The sequence below is a fragment of the Perca flavescens genome, chromosome 7, assembly GCF_004354835.1.
Source record: "Perca flavescens isolate YP-PL-M2 chromosome 7, PFLA_1.0, whole genome shotgun sequence".
NCBI classification, from domain to species: Eukaryota; Metazoa; Chordata; class Actinopteri; order Perciformes; family Percidae; genus Perca; species Perca flavescens.
The window spans coordinates 38,052,635-38,069,581 of NC_041337.1; the positions used below are offsets into that span (position 1 = coordinate 38,052,635).

The window sequence follows — 16,947 nt, forward strand, 5'->3', positions numbered from 1 at the left end:
ATATCTGCGCTGGTTTCTACGTTAGGTTGATAAATGAGGGCCAGTGGTCCTAGTCTAAAAACAGTGGTGCTGGTCTAAAGTCAGTGGCGCTAGTCTAAAGTCAGTGGTCCTAGTCTAAAGTCAGTGGTCCTAGTCTAAAAACAGTGGTGCTGGTCTAAAGTCAGTGGTGCTAGTCTAAAGTCAGTGGTCCTAGTCTAAAGTCAGTGGTACTAGTCTAAAGTCAGTGGTCCTAGTCTAAAGTCAGTGGTACTAGTCTAAAGTCAGTGGTCCTAGTCTAAAGTCAGTGGTACTAGTCTAAAGTCAGTGGTCCTAGTCTAAAGTCAGTGGTCCTAGTCTAAAGTCAGTGGTACTAGTCTAAAGTCAGTGGTCCTAGTCTAAAGTCAGTGGTCCTAGTCTAAAGTCAGTGGTCCTAGTCTAAAGTCAGTGGTACTAGTCTAAAGTCAGTAGCGCGTTATTCAGATGCTATTTTAGGGGCGCATGCTTGGCCATAATGTAGCGTGTGCACAACGTGCATAGGGATACTACACTTTGCTTCTCTCCAGAGACGCAGCAGCTCCCATTTTTGCAAACCATACATGAATACAAGGAAAAATATTACTGAAAATGCGCTTCAGGTGTTTGGATAGATCAGGAGACACTTTACAGTACAGTCCTCAAAAAGTCCCAGCATTCTTTGTGGCTGGTTGTGTTTTACACAACATTTCCATGAATCATGGATGTGTTGATGACATAAATGAGGAAATATTAGAGGACTTAAGGAGACGTGATGTTGAACTACGGCGGGATCTGGTCCGGGAGTAATGGTGGAGCGGATGGACGGAGATGGTGTGGGGGGAGGAGATGGAGTCGGGGGGGAGGAGGAAGGTGCACAACAGGAGCAGGTGGTGCATTTGGAGGCCCACGCTCCATGGCTGCAGCAATCCTCTCCAGACTTGAGGAGAAGCGCCCGAGAGGGGCAGCAACATCGCCACCCGGCCAAGACGACATTTATTACTTTACTGCATCCCGGACAGCTCCCGCTGGCGTGTGTGTGTGTGTCTCTGTGTGTGTGTCTCTGTGTGTGTGTCTCTGTGTGTGTGTGTGTGTGTGTGTGTGTCCCGCTGGCGTGCGCCAGGCAGATCCGCCGTCATAATAGCAATCCTCCATGGAACAAGCGCGTCTGCTCTTAAAGGGTATGTGAGCTGACGCTCTGATTGGTTTATTGCACGTTACGCCCAAACCACACCTAGCTACTTCAGACCAACCCATTTTAGATTCTCGTTGGGCGCAAGAGTCATTTATCCCGCCGGTATCATAGCAACAGCGCCCGAGATCCGCCCACAAAGCTACTCGCGTTTCAGATCGTTAAAATAGGGCCCTAAGGCTGGGTTTAGTGTGAAATCGCTCAGTGAACTAGAACTCTCGTCAGTGAACTACAACTCTCGTCTCGCACAATAAATGGCACCTCGCTTGCCGGCTCGCTTAGCTCTGTTACCCAACACATGTAACATTATTTTCCTTGTGATTTATCAGCCGGGAGGAGAAAGAAGGTGTGACTAATCTAACACCCTGGTACCACACACACACACACAATCTCACACACACTTCCCACTTTACTTGACTTACCTGGAGTCCCTAAATATACACTGAGGGTCATTTTTGTTGACTGACTGTTTGTGCCAGTGAACACTTAGATTCTGTTTGTACTCTAAACACGCCATCCTCTGTTATAATCAAAATATACTTTAGATTTAAAAACAACTCTATTACAGTTGTTATGACATGTTAATTGTCAGAAGTTCCATTTATTATTTCCTAGATTTGGTGATGCTTTGCCTCTCTGGGCGTTTCCTCTTGTTTCCTGTTTAAAGTTGACTTTCACTTTCCAGATTGTGTGTCGTAGCTTTTTCTCTCCGTGTGAAGCTCCAGCTGAAGGTAATTTAACTCTAATATCTGTAATGATTGACTCGTAAACTCCAGCTGTGGTTAGTTTACTTTAAGAGCAGAAAGCTGCAGAGAAACAAACACAACTGGACTTGTGATTCATTCAAACTGGCGTCTTCACAAAGATCTGCTGACATGTTGTCTGGGTATCTGGGAGTGTAAAGAGTTATTGAGCCGTGTTACTGTCTTATAGATCCTTTATTTCTGTCTGATAGATTCTTTATTTCTTATGATAAACACATCGGACATTTCCAGAAGCGTTTAGCAGCAGAAACACTTCAGGAGAGAAGCTCTTTGTTTCTGTTTTCGTGTCTGTATTCGGGTGGGGAGGGGCACCGTTTAAATTCTGTTTTTTTTCAGAGAAATTTAGACATAATGAAAGTGTTTGAACTCATTTCAAAAGGCGGGTCAGAAAAAAAGGATTCATTTTATTGTCTGTTTTATTGTTTACTGTGTGTGTGTGTATGTGTGTGTGTGTGTGTCAGTGTGAGTATTATTATTTGCTTTATTTCAGACACAAAAAAGGTCCATATTACAAAGAGAAGAACAAGAAAACACACATAAAAACTATACATTTATCTCCTGGATAGGCTCATAAGCCAATGAGTCCAAATACCAGAGGAGTATCGCACAGAGCTTAGTCCAGGATTTGTCAGTGCAGTAATGATACCATTCACTGGACCTCCCTCCACCTAGTCCTGGGTCTTCCCCGAGGCCTCCTCCCAGCTGGACGTGCCTGGAACACCTCCCTAGGGAGGCGCCCAGGGGGCATCCTTACCAGATGCCCGAACCACCTCAACTGGCTCCTTTCGACGCAAAGGAGCAGCGGCTCTACTCCGAGCTCCTCACGGATGACTGAGCTTCTCACCCTATCTCTAAGGGAGACGCCAGCCACCCTCCTGAGGAAACCCATTTCAGCCGCTTGTACCCTGGATCTCGTTCTTTCGGTCATGACCCAGCCTTCATGACCATAGGTGAGGGTAGGAACGAAAACTGACCGGTAGATCGAGAGCTTTGCCTTCTGGCTCAGCTCTCTTTTCGTCACAACGGTGCGATAGATTGAATGTAATACCGCACCCGCTGCGCCGATTCTCCGACCAATCTCCCGCTCCATTGTCCCCTCACTCGCAAACAAAACCCCAAGGTACTTAAACTCCTTCACTTGGGGTAAGTGTATTACCCGACAAAAAGAAATCAGGAAATGTCAATTTAAAGTCCTCTCTGCTTCGAACTATCATAATAATACTTTTCTTTGAGTTATATTTTATATCAAAGTCTGTTCCATACTGTGAGCACACATGTAACAGCTCTTGTAACCCGGTGCTGTATGGACAAAAAATAACAAGGTCATACATTAGGTGGTTAATGGTACTGTTGCCAACCCTACAGCCCGTTCCACAATCATTTGAAAATCTTGAGAGTTCATCCATATAAACATTAAATAAAAATGGAGACAAAATGCTGTCCTGTCTTACACCATTTGAAACACAAAAGGAAGCAGATAAACAATTTCCCCATTTTACAGACATTAACTGATGGCCATACCAAAAAAACAGAATTCTCACAAGACATTTTGGAGCACCTTTCTTATACAACTTAGAGAATAATTTTTCATCGTTTACATAGTCAAAGGCCTTTGAGGCGTCAATAAAACACATAAAAATGTATGTATTATGTCTATTGTACAAATCCAAGATTTCTTTCAAAGCAAAAATGCACATATCTGTTCCATGTTTGGATTTAAAGCCAAACTGGTTATCAGAAGTCAGATGAAACTCTTCCATCTTATTCAGAATAGACCTTTCCAGTACCTTAGACAAAGTGCTGGCCAGAGCTATAGGTCTGTAATCATAGATATAGAACAATAGATATGACATGATGTCATAACTTATGGCATAACTGTCAGCCATCTTACTAGGGTACTGTTTACTATTGTCGCCTATGGCAGCCAGTACGGTTGTCAGCTGTGCAGCACCTAACTGCTTTACCAGAAGGACCAAAGAGACCCAGGAGGCTGCCATCACTTTCCACATGTCAGTAGGAGTAGATAGAGTATTTTTTCTCTTCTTTTTTTAACTATGAATACAGAAAAGTTGGTGAACTAGCTAGCTAGCTAGTTACGTTGCCTAGCAACTGTAAACAGACCGGCTGAGATGTCAGTTAGTGGTGATTGCTAGCTAGCTCTTAACAGCATTTATGAACAGCAAACATTGTTTTAGTTGATTGATTTTTTACCTCAAATAATACATTTAGTAACGTTAACGTTTTAAGTTTTTTTAACACGTCGTTAATATTGACATACATTGACTGCTGCGGCTGATTTCACTCAATCTGTGTTTTCAGTTAAATTAAAGTTAACGACAAGTACTGTAACGTTACACATAGAGTAAAGTTACGTTACACAAATCAACAGTAGCCACATCCAGCAACAACAACAGGAAGTAGCGGGGTTGATGGGAAATGTGGTCTTATAGTTGAGATTGACATATTCACATATTCACACAATATTGTTTAATGTATATTAGCCATTCAGAATACCAAAGACAGTTTTTAAATATTAAGTTCATGCAAAATTGAAAAAATAAAATTATTACCTGCAATATAAATGCAAAATTATGAGATTATCTTCATAATTGAACGAATTACTTGTTCTCTTGGAGCTATATCAATCAAAATTCCACCCAAATCTCTATTTTTTGTTTCTTTCTAGAAAGGCACAGTTGTCTTACAGTCATTACTTTGAATTAAAACCACTATTGATGTATTGGTAGAAAAATATAAGGATTATAAAGACAACATGAGCCTCTTTCCCCATTGATTCCAATGGAAGCAATTCTTGTTGTAATCCAGCTTCAACACTATCACAAAGACTTTTTGTGGAGAGACAGACACATCTTCACTCCTCTCAATTTTGTCAAAAATAAAAGGATTACTCTTAACAGCATTAAAAATCTCAAAGTAATGTTTTTGCCACATCCGTGCAATCTGTTCTGCTCCATTTACACCCTCATTATGTGTGGGCAGGAACAGTTTATTGCTATTCATTCTTTTTATTTCTTTCAAAAATCTGTAGGGCTATTGCTTTGCAGTTTCCTTGTCAGTAAGTCAGCCTTAAGAGTATTCTTATTATCATCATGTATGTGTCTGTGTGTGTGTGTGTGTGTGTGTGTGTGTGTGTGTGTGTGTGTGTGTGTGTCTGTGTGTGTGTGTGTGTGTGTGTGTGTGTGTGTGTGTGTGTGTGTGTGTGTGTGTGTGTGTGTGTGTGTGTGTGGGGGGGTTAGAGTTTAGATTCTCTGCCCAAGCCCAAACTTGACCCGACCCGACCCACAGGCCAGCCACTATCCTCGGGCCGGGCATAGTGGAGAACGTCAGTTATAACATATTAAAAGAATGTTGGGTTTAAATCGGGCTCATAATTACAGTTAATGTGTCAGGGCTGTGTGTGTGTGTGTGTGTGTGTGTGTGTGTGTGTGTGTGGGTGTGTGTGTGTGTGTGTGTGTGTGGGGGGTTTGGGTGTGGGTGTGTGTGTGTTATGTGTGTGTGTGTGTGTGTGTGTGTGTGTGTGTGTGTGTTTGGGTGTGGGGTGTTTGTGTATGTGTGTGTATTTAAACATCATTTTGTTGGAGAAAAATGACATTTATTACTTCCCCTGGCTTATCAGTGAAAAGCATTATTAACCTCCATAGACGTGTGGAAAGTCCTTGGTGTTGCATTCATGGGACAAAGGAAGAATAAATACACACTGACAACAACAACCACAGTTACACAGAGAGAAGTTTAAGTTTAGACTTTTATTTGTCCCCGTAGGGCAATTGGTTCTGCAGCAAGACATAAACACAAGACAGTCACAAATGCAAGACCAAACTACATAAAAATACTTAATTTTACAAGCTCTGGTTAAACAGCAGAGAAATTAAGAAGATAAATATGACCATATGTTAAAGGAACTATATGTTAAAGGGAACATCTAACAATATTCCTCCTAAAAATATTATAGCAACATTTCCATAAAAAAATTCCTTAATAATCACCATTTCATCAACAACATCATCATCGTCCCTCAATACTATACTTATTTTAATAACCCCATCACTATTTTATAGTTATAGTCTCTCTGCTCTACCAGGCTGAGTTTAGAAAAGAGATAGCTTTCGGGATGAATGAGTGCTTGTATCTATTGCTCTTTACTGGAGGTAATCTAAACCCAGACCCAGAAGGTAAGCTCTGAAACTCTGAATGAAGGGGATGGGAGCTATCAGAGATAACTGCATTGGCCTTCCTAACTACCTGTCTATTACACAGGTCAGTGAGACTACACTGCTGGACACCTATCATTTTACTGCTGACCTTTACTATATTGGAAAGAGCAGTTTTGGCCTTGACACTGAGATTACCATACCAGCAGATTACTGAGAATGTTAGAACAGACTCAATGTATGATTTATAAAAGAGGGTCATAAGGGTCTTATCGACACAAAATTTTGACAGTTTGCGAAGACAAAACAGTCTTTGTTGGCCTTTTTTGCAAAGCATCTCAGCGTTAGAATTGAAATGTAACTTATTGTCGATCAAACTGCCTAGATACTTGTATGTTTCTACGAATCCCACCCTCTGCCCCTTGATGGTAATGTTCTATGGAGTCGATGACTTGCGCCTAAAATCAATCAGCATATCCTTTGTCTTTTCTACATTTAGTTGAAGGAATGCCCTATCACACCAGAGCACAAAGTCATCCAAATCACTTTCCTCATTGGAGAGGAAACTGACAATAGCAGAATCATCTGCAAATTTTAAAATGAGTCTATTTTCATGCTGGATGCGGCAATCATCAGAATAAAGAATATAAAGGAGTGGTGAGAGGACACACCCCTGAGGAGACCCCGTGGACGATGACATCACCTCCGACAAGCAACCATTCACCCTTACTCTCTGAGTTCTATCTGTTAAAAAGTCAAGAATCCATCCCACAATATTAAAATCAAGGTCAAAGTTCTTTAAGAGCTTATCAACTAAAATATGTGGTTGGATTGTATTAAAAGCCGATGAAAAATCAAAAAATCAAATCCTTGCATGTGTTTTACTCCCTTCAAGATGTTTAAATAGCAGATTTAACAGAGTGGTAGTGGCATCATCTACCCCTCGCTTAGCCCTATAAGCGAACTGTAGTGGATCAAGGAGAGTCTCGGATTTTGTGAGAACGACTTTTTTAACCAGTTTTTCAAAACACTTCATGACTAAGGAGGTCAGAGCAACCGGCCTAAAGTCATTTAGTACTTTTGGATGATTTTGTTTGGCTACTGGAATGACCGTAGACTGTTTCCATATGTCCGGCACTCTCTGTTGCTCTAGAGACAACTGAAATAATAAAAAATTGGACCTAATTGCTCTGCACAAGAAATGATCAGGCCCAGGACTTTTTCCAGTTCTAGAGTGTTTAAACATATTGACCACAGCTTGTTTGTCAAAGAAAGGAACAAAAACATTTCCAGATAAATGGGATTTCCGTTTTAAAATGACATTCTTAAAATTTGAGGTATCAAACCTCAAATAAAACTTGTTTAGCTCCATTGCAAGTAGTCTGTCACAACTAAAACCTTCCAACACAACCTTAACATTCTTTTCACTCCTGGTGCCAATAACAATTTTCATACCATCCCAGGCTGTGCAATATCCCAGATATTGCACAAACAATATCTTTGGTTCACATATAGGCAAACCCCCCCCCACCTCGCGACATTCCAGTAATACTCGCGTCTCGGTCCAGGCGCACAGGTGCCCCAAAGCCATCAATGACAAGGTCAGAGTCCGAGACACTTCCCGAAAGCCATGTCTCTGTGATCGCCAGTAAACACGCATCTCTAAATTCATGCTGAAAACGTACATGGGCTTGCAGCTCGTCAGTTTTATTTCGAAGTGACTGAGCATTTGATAAAATAATAGAAGGCAGAGGGATCCGGGAGAGAGATTGTTTTCTCAATCTTTGGAGTACGCCACCTCGCTTTCCTCGCTTTCCTCGCTTCCTGGTCCTGCGGGGTGGCTCACCGGTAAATTCCCCTTTTCCTTTTCCTCTCGATTGATCGGTGAAACAGTTTAGATCAGGGAAAATTAAATCCGAGGGAGGGTTTCCTACCTGAAAGTTGCTCCACTCCAAGAGAAAGTCCCTGCTGTATCGGACGTGCGCTGGGTTGGGCAACTCATTCAGAGTCTCCACGAGGTGGAACGCCGTCCAAAACAAAAACAAAGCGGTCCGCTCCATGCTGTTTTTGGCCCAATAAACAGCGTAGGATCATAAATTCCTTCTCACTCTCTCAGGCCGTTTCCATTTAGTGCAACAAGAAATAAACAAACAAATAACAAAACAATAAACAACGTAACATAAGACAAAACATGCCTCGCTGCTGGTCACTGCACGAGCATGCGCCCCCAAACAATGCTCTTATTGTGAAAGTCTGCTTCCTGACAGGTGGAGCTGTGAGTCATCAGGAAACAACTCACCTGAGTTCTTCTCTGTCAACTCTGGACTGTTAAAAGAAACTGTAAGTTGCTGTTTGATACTTTAAAAACACGTTTAGAGTACTTTTACTTCAGTACCATGTCTAATTAAAAATGCAGGGAGTATCTGAACTGGTCTGACTGCTTGGATCAACTTTGCTCAACTTTGCTGAGGTGCTTTTATTTTTCAACTCATAATACTCTGAAGTGAAAGGTCCCATTCACTTTATGAGGTTTTTTAACATTAATATGAGTTCCCCCAGCCTGCCTATGGTCCCCCCAGTGGCTAGAAATGGGGATAGGTGTAAACCGAGCCCTGGGTATCCTGCTCTGCCTTTGAGAAAATGAAAGCTCAGATGGACCAATCAGGAATATTCTCCTTATGAGGTCATAAGGAGCAAGGTTACCTCCCCTTTCTCTGCTTTGCCCGCCCAGAGAATTTGCCCCCCCCCAATGAGAGAGAGAGAGACATCATGGCTTTCAAACGAGCAAAGTGGCAGTTGGTCACCACAGATTTATTTCTGTTTTGTCTTTGTTCAATTGCTTTGTTCTCTGATATTCACAGAATGAGCGTCAATAACTGAGTTAAACAATGTGTGGGATCTAGGTTATTGGGAGAAAGGGATATAAATGGCTGTGATCATCCATGAAAAAAGAAAATTGAGCCCCTGCAGTGCGTTTAACGTAGACTCACGAAACTTGGTAGACGTATGTAACATGTCAAGATGCACAAAACACTTCATTAGAGCCATACCCTAAACCAGTGGTTCTCAAACTTTTTTGGTCATTCCCCACTTTGGACAAAGCGGAATTTTCAAGCCCCACCTGCCCCCATCGGCCCAACACAATGCTAGTGAAATACGCAACAAGCTTAAACTGTTCCAAATTATTGAACAACTAGTATCAGTATAGTAACAAGTTGTATCTAAATACAAACTAACAATCTACATCCAATAACAGCGAGTTCAAAAATAAAGAAAATAAAAGTACAGCTGTGTCAAAATTTGTATCAAGTTCAAAAATAGAAAATAAATAAAAGCGCCACTTTGCAATCTGTTAAAAAAAGAAAAAAAGAGAAATCCATTTGGCAAGTGAGGTCTATTTATCCCTGCATTAGTGGCTGCAATGAGCCTGTTTTGCATCGGACAATTTCTCAAACTGGGGTGTCAGGCTTGATACTGCCACTCTCAAGTCATGCTCAATGTTCAGCTGAGATCTGTACTTTGTTTTCAGTGAAGCAACAGCTGAAAAGCCCATCTCATAGAGATATGATGTGGCATAATAATATAATATAATCCAATAATATAAGATATATTACACTGCATAATGAGCACTTTTACTTTTTGGTACTTTAAGTACAGTTTATTTTACTTAAGGACAATGTTGAATGCAGGACTTGTAACTGACAATTTGTAACTCTACAACACAGTTTTTTCTACTTTTACTGAAATACATGATGTGAGTAAGTCTTCCACCTCTGGAGATCACCAACAACAGTCTGCATGAATAGCTGCAGCTGTGTTTAACACTGAAAACACACAGCTCAGTACAGCATTTACTCAGGGCTCTTAAGTTTTAAGGACAGGCAGTGACAACTTTTGTTGATGAAGTAACCTCCTTAAATGTGCATATGACAATTATTCACCTCAATGATAAATTCATTCATTTTAATGAATTAATACACCCCTGGACTGTAATATTTCAGATGTGTTTTGAGCAAGATTTCTGCTCATGTTCAAAACTTTTTGCACATTCAAAATATATCTGTGTTCTCTGAGATTTGGAGGAGTCGTGATATTTGGAGAAAAATAAAGTACCTAAAAAAAACAACTATAAAATAATCTACCTGCATCATAGTCTGCTGTGCGTTACGTGATTGCTGTGCTGATACGGTAGATCTCAGACCTTCTGACAGACTCAGAGCCCTGTTTGGGAACCTTTAGGGAAGTGTCTGTATGCTGCTCTATGCTTTTTTCTCATTGGTTGTTGCGTTAAATCTTACCCAGATACAATAGTACTATTTTCTGATTGGCTATTGTATAGCCCCTTTCTTTTTTTTTTTGATTGGCTGATAAGTGGCAGGCTTGACTAAGAACTCCAGGGAAGACACGCTTGATTCCTGTCAGTTCCATAGTGAGAGCGGCTCGCCAGAATACTTCTGGGCTGCAGAATATTAAATATGTTATAAATAGTTTTTCCGCGTGAGAAATACAATGTGTGGCGGGAGTGCGTGACAGTCACGCTCAATGTGTGACACTTGAGAGCCCTGGTTTCCTTGCAGCTCCGCTACAGTAGCAGCGAACCTTTAACGTTACCTGCCGGTCACATGGTCTCTAAACAGTCGGCTCACAGTGAAGTCCTGCACGGATCAACAGATGTTAGAGTCCGGCGGCTGCTCGCTCTGTTTGTTAGAAGACGCACCGAGCAGATTAATGGAGCCGCTCGGTGTTTGACTAGCTAATAAGCCGTTGGCCTGTTATCTTGAGCTTTGTCTAAAGGCGCCGAGTGGCCAGCCAGGCTCGACACACCGACACATTTCCGCACATCCTCCACTCAGTTTAACCGCTAAGCCCCCCGGTACCGGTCAGAGAGGCGTGTTTTGTGTCTCGGTCCTCCGGTGCGACCAACGACGGGCTCCGGTCAGTTTTTAATTAGCCTACATTAGTAACAGTTAATTTTGTTACGGTATGAACTTAATCCTAGGAAAGGCAAACAATATAAGACCTTTGTAAGGAAATCCAAGACTTTGTATACCAAATCCAAGGCTTTTAAGGCCTTAATTTGAGACAATCAAATTTAAGACTTTTTCAATGCTTTTAAGACCCGCGGGTACCCTGACACACACACACACACACACACACACACACACACACACACACACACACACACACACACACAGACACTCTCTAGTCGAGTGCGCGTTCTTGCTCCAGATTCCGGGAGATTTGATCTCATTTGCGGGCGTCAAGGAGCCGCTATCAATATGCGGGAGACTCCCGGAACTTCCGGACATTTGGGATGTCTGGATAAAGATATAAAGGCATAAAAAGAAACATTTCCTCCCGTTTGGCGCGCCCCACCTGTCACGTCTCTATTCCCCACCAGTGGGGCGCGCCCCACACTTTGAGAACCGCTGCCCTAAACCCAACAGGAAGTCCGCCATTTTGATTTCAAAGTTCGAAATTAGTGCGATTTTGGCCATTTCCACGTCGTAGTTTAACGAACTCCTCCTAGAGATTTCATCCGATCAACTTCAAACTCGGTCTGTGCCATCTTAAGACGTTAAAGATGAAAAGTTGTTAAAATAAAAACTATTCGTCATAGGGCGTGGCCGTGGTGGGGCGGCCATTTTGTGCGTTTCGCCGCCGAACAGGAAGTGGGTGTAACTCCAGTGTACGTTGTCCGATTACCTCGAAACTTTTCAGGATTCATAAGAGTCCAACCCTGAGGACAAATAAAGGCCGATATTTACTTAAAGTCATAGCGCCCCCTAGTGGCAACAGGAAGTAGGCCTAAAAGTCAAGGTGCTATACTTTAACGAACTCCTCCTAGAGATTTCATCCGATGGACTTCAAACTTGGTCTGTACCGTCCCAACACGTTAACGATGAAAAGTTATTAAAAGAAAAACTTTTCATCAGACGGTGTGGGCGTGGCGTGGCGGCCATTTTGAGTTTTTAGCGATGAACAAAGAAGTTGTTGTAACTTGAGTATACGTTGTTGTATCTGCCCAAAATTTCTCACGATTGACAAGGGTCCAGGCCTGAGGACACCTACAAGCTAAAATAGATTTTTCGTCATAGCGCCCCCTGCTGGCAACACGAAATGTGCCTTATATGACAAACATCATCCGATTTACATGAAACTCAGAATGTGTGGTCTACATGTGATACTGAGCCACCCCCTATAATATGGCCACGCCCCCTTTCATAATATTTTAACCGTTTAAGGTAGAGTCTATTGTCAGGTGTCATTGAACTCAGCAGAGAGTTCCTTCTTCATCAGTGATGGTTTGGCCCGCCCCCTAAGCTTTAGCCACGCCCCCTTTCATAACATTTGAACCGTTTAAGGTATACCCTTGTGTGAGGTATCATTGAACTCAGCAGAGACTTCATTCTTCATTGGTCTGGCCCGCCCCCTAATATTTAGCCACGCCCCCTTTTATAACTAATGACCCGATTGATGTAAACCCTTGTGTGAGGTATCATTGAACTCAGCAGAGACTTCCTTCTTGTTGAATGGTTTGCCCGCAACCCTATGCTTAAGCCACGCCCCCTTTCATAAATGGTGACCCGTTTAAGGTAGAGTCTTATGTGAGGTATCAATGAACTCAGCAGAGACTTCCTTGTTTATTGGTAATGGTTTGGTCCACCCCCTATACTTTGGCTACGCCCCCTTTCACAGCTAATGAACCGTATGACGTAGAGACTTGTGTGAGGTATCGTTGAACTCGGCGGGGATTTCCCTTTTCATTGGTGACGATTTGCAGCGTCTGAGTGTCGCGCGAATGCACGGTCGCAGGGAGCGGAGTCCGCCGGTAACCCGACGCGCGCAGAGGCGCGAGGGCCCGTCCATCGCTGCTCGCAGCTTTAATTTGTTTTGTGTTTCTGTACAGGATGTGTGAGTGGGAGCATAACAAGATAGAAATGGTCAAAGAATGGAACTGTACAGATAGTACAGTTGACAGGATGTTTGGGTTACTCACTTGTTTTTCTTTCTTCCAGAAAACCTAAGGTGCTCCATCCTCACGCTCCAGTGAAGCTGTTACCATGGCAGAGTGAGTAACACTAATGTTGAAAACAACAGATTCATGCAGTGAAATGCTGCTGCAAGACTCAGCCTCAACCTGGACCCCATTTCCCCATGTGTTTCTGTGTCTGATGGAACAACAATCTCTCTACAATCTCAGTATTAAACCAGAACCGAGCTGTAATGTAACCCTACAGGACTAATGTTCAGCAGTAGTAGTTAGCGTCCACTAAAAGTTCTGTTGTTGCTGCTGACAGACTCAGATTATTATTCTAAGTGTCTGACAACATTATGGGATGGATCCCTACAGAGATAGACCTTTTAGTTAAAGAGTAAGATCCTTTTAGTTTAACATGAAACAGCCCCAAAATCACCATCACCAAACTACACCAGACTCCATGTAAATAATCAGGAATTTTAGCGTGTATTGAGCCAGCATATCTCCACCAGACTCCATGTAAATAATCAGATGTGATGTGTGCATGTGTGTGTGTTCCTTTGACTCTAATATTATTTTGCTCAATAGTTATTAGGTGATGAGGGTGATTGTTTTGAATAACGAACTGAATTATAAAATATCTGGTGTGTAACTGCTCAGTTTTTAGATATATTCAGACTGTCCTCATCCAGAAAATGACCGTATAGGTAGAGCTGGGCAATATATTGATGTTTTATCGATATCGGGATATGACACTAGATATCGATTTAGATTTTGGAAAATATCGTAATATGGCATAAGTGTTGTCTTTTCCTGGTTTTACAGGCTGCATTACAGTAAAGGTAGATACTTTTCTGAACTTACCAGATTGTTGTAACTGTTCTATTATTCACCTTTACCCACTTAGTCATTATATCCACATTACAGATTGATCATTGTGTAAATATTTTGTGAAAGCACCAATAGTCAACACTACAATATCATTGCGGAATCAATAGAGGTATTTGGTAAAAAATATTGTGATATTTGGTTTCCTCCATATCGCCCAGCCCTACGTGTATGACAGCCAAACAACTGCCTCCTGTATTAACTGATAGCAGAAATGTCAGAAGAAAAGAATCAGGTCCTTTTCTTCCGGCTACTGTCCTCACATTGTTTACACTACACACTGTTCAGCAGGGTGTCCTGTCATAGTATCACACATTAAGGGATAGGAATTATGTTTTTTACGCTAGAAAGCCTCATCTCTGTAAAATGAACAGTGTGAGACAGGAGTCATGGAACCCTTTAACTGCAGTTGGTAACACAGCTCATTGAGAACTAGTCTCACTACTTCACCTTCTACTTACACTTCCAAGCTAGCAATCCAGTGGAGCATCAGCCTTTAAACATACAGCATTTGCAATAGTTAGTTTGCTTCTATATTTACAAGTGTTTTAAGCTCATTTTTTTATTTTTTTACAGGAATACCAACACCACATCCAAATATCACAACATCCCCTGCATATTTGAGATCCCAGGACCTCCCACTCGCAAACAGCTGAAACCAAAGAAAGAGAAAATTGGAACTCTGACAAAAATGACGCTTGGAGAAAAAAATCCAAACAAGATAAACAAAACCATCTTACTGGTGGGTGAAACAGGAGCAGGAAAATCTACTCTGATCAACGCTCTGGTCAACTATGCCATGGGAGTGGATTGGGAGGACGATGTCTGGTTTCAGATCGTCGAAGATGAGAACAGAAGTCAATCAAAAAGTCAGACATCAGATGTGATCGTATACCAGATCTTTGGTTTTGAAGATAAGCCTCTGCCCTACTCTCTGACCATCATTGATACTCCTGGATATGGAAGCACTGCTGGAAATGAACAAGATGTCATCATCAGTCAAAGGTTGTTTGATTTGTTTCACTCAGACGATGGAGTTCATGAGATTAATGCAGTGGGTCTGGTGCTGAAAGCAACTGACAATCGACTGAGTGAAAGAATGAGGTACATCTTTGATTCAGTGATGTCTCTGTTTGGAAATGACATGGAAACAAAAATGGTTGCCCTCATCACACACTCAGATGGTCTGACACCTGATAATGTTCTACAAGCCCTTGTGGATGCAAAGATTAAATGTGCCAAAGATGAAGAGAATGAGACTGTTCATTTTATGTTCAACAACTGCCAGAGCAAACAGAAAACAAAGAAAAATCAGTTTGCTCTAAAAAATGCATGGGACTTAACAATGAATGGAATGGCTCAATTCACAGATTCCCTGAATGCAGCTGCGCCTCAGAAGCTGTTGACAACTGTTCAAGTGATGAAGGCTCGCATCAGGCTCGCAGCCTGCTTCCAAAACCTGCAAGAGAGAATTGCATTGACTGAAGAAAAACAGAGAGCGATCCAACAGACGAAGGAGCTTCTGAAGCTACATGAACAACAGATGAAGTACAATGACCAGTTCACTGTAGAAGTTGAGGAGGTCTTCAAAGATAAAGAACCTATCTGTGGTGGGATGTGGTGGTTGGTGTTTTTTGAAGGAGCCGTCTGCTGTAAAGTCTGTGAGGAGAACTGCCACTATCCTGGATGCACAATGGCCCTGAAACCAGGACACTGTGAAGTTATGAAAGATGGCTGCTGTACTTCATGTACCGGGAAGTGTCCTGCGTCAGATCACGTGAAAGAAAACTGGAAGTATGTGACCAAGACAAGGAAAGTTCTGAAGACACTGAAAGATGTGAAGAAGTATGAAAAGGGTCGAGCAGACTGTGAGAAGACAACAAGCCTTTTGGAAACTCTGGAGAAGCACATGGAAGAACTTCAGAAAGAAAAAGATGAGTTGACTGAAGAGGCTTTCCAGCATGTTGTTCAATTGCAGCAGATCGCTCTGAATGTTAATTCACTCTCCACTCATGTCCACTTGGACGTCCTGATTAAGAAGATGGAGGAGAAAGGAGACACAGAGAAGACAAAGAAACTGGAAGAGATGCAAATTCAAATTGGTATGGATGAAGAAATCAAAGCAGCGCTTTTCAACATGTTTGGTAAACTTACAGGAGCTGTCAAAGCACTGAGGATGAATCACTGAGAGCAGACAGTTTTGTAGTAAACAAGGGCTACACTGATGATCACATGTGTTTCATTATGGTTCAATTAAGTGTGATATTAATGAAAAAATGCATAACAAATGTAAACGTAATCATCTTGTGTGTAACTTCTCTGTGGTATAATGTATATGTTTAATCACCAATAGTGACTTTACTGTACTAATGATAAAGGTGTTGGGACAGCAGCTCTGGTTTTATATGCAGTGAGGACCCCCCCCTGCTGGTTAATGTTGAGAACAGCAGCTCCCTCCTCTATAGCACTAACTCAAGTCTAATCAGATTGAACAGAAATACATTTATTTTGACTTACTTACCCCGGTAAGTTTAATGTTTTCAAGGATTTCAAATGTGTTGTTTAGTCAATACAACGCTGTGATTTTTTTTCTTCTGGTATTCATGCTTCATAATTAGTATATATATATGGCTTTATGGTAACAATCAACATTCTGTTCTTCTGCTCATAAAATCACGTTAACTGATGCTGTTTTCTGTGAATCATTACTAAATCTCACTTTATGAAACATCTGCTCTGAGTGTCTTCACTGGGTCATCTGCTGGTGAGTTTTCTGACGATTCTGTTGAATATACTTTAATAAATATTCTTCATCGAAAAACCTTAGCATGTTAGCATGTTTGTAAGCAAGTCTAAGCATGTCTTAGCTGTGAAGATATATTAGCTGTAATCAGGGACTGAGGGATGCATTTTGTTACAAATACAAAACTGTTTCTTTGTTCTCTTTGTGACAGCCCT

The 16,947-nt window shown here is 41.7% G+C and overlaps 1 protein-coding gene across 1 annotated transcript; it reads left to right on the forward strand.

The window, feature by feature from the left end:
• Nucleotides 1–1,881: 1,881 nt before the first annotated feature.
• On the forward strand, nt 1,882–16,177 carry LOC114558606 (immune-associated nucleotide-binding protein 12-like). Its single transcript, XM_028582671.1, has 4 exons — nt 1,882–1,914; nt 8,387–8,459; nt 13,139–13,191; nt 14,566–16,177. Exons 3-4 carry the CDS (start codon nt 13,184–13,186, stop codon nt 16,175–16,177), a joined length of 1,620 nt encoding a protein of 539 aa, XP_028438472.1. The 5' UTR covers nt 1,882–1,914; nt 8,387–8,459; nt 13,139–13,183.
• Nucleotides 16,178–16,947: the final 770 nt, after the last annotated feature.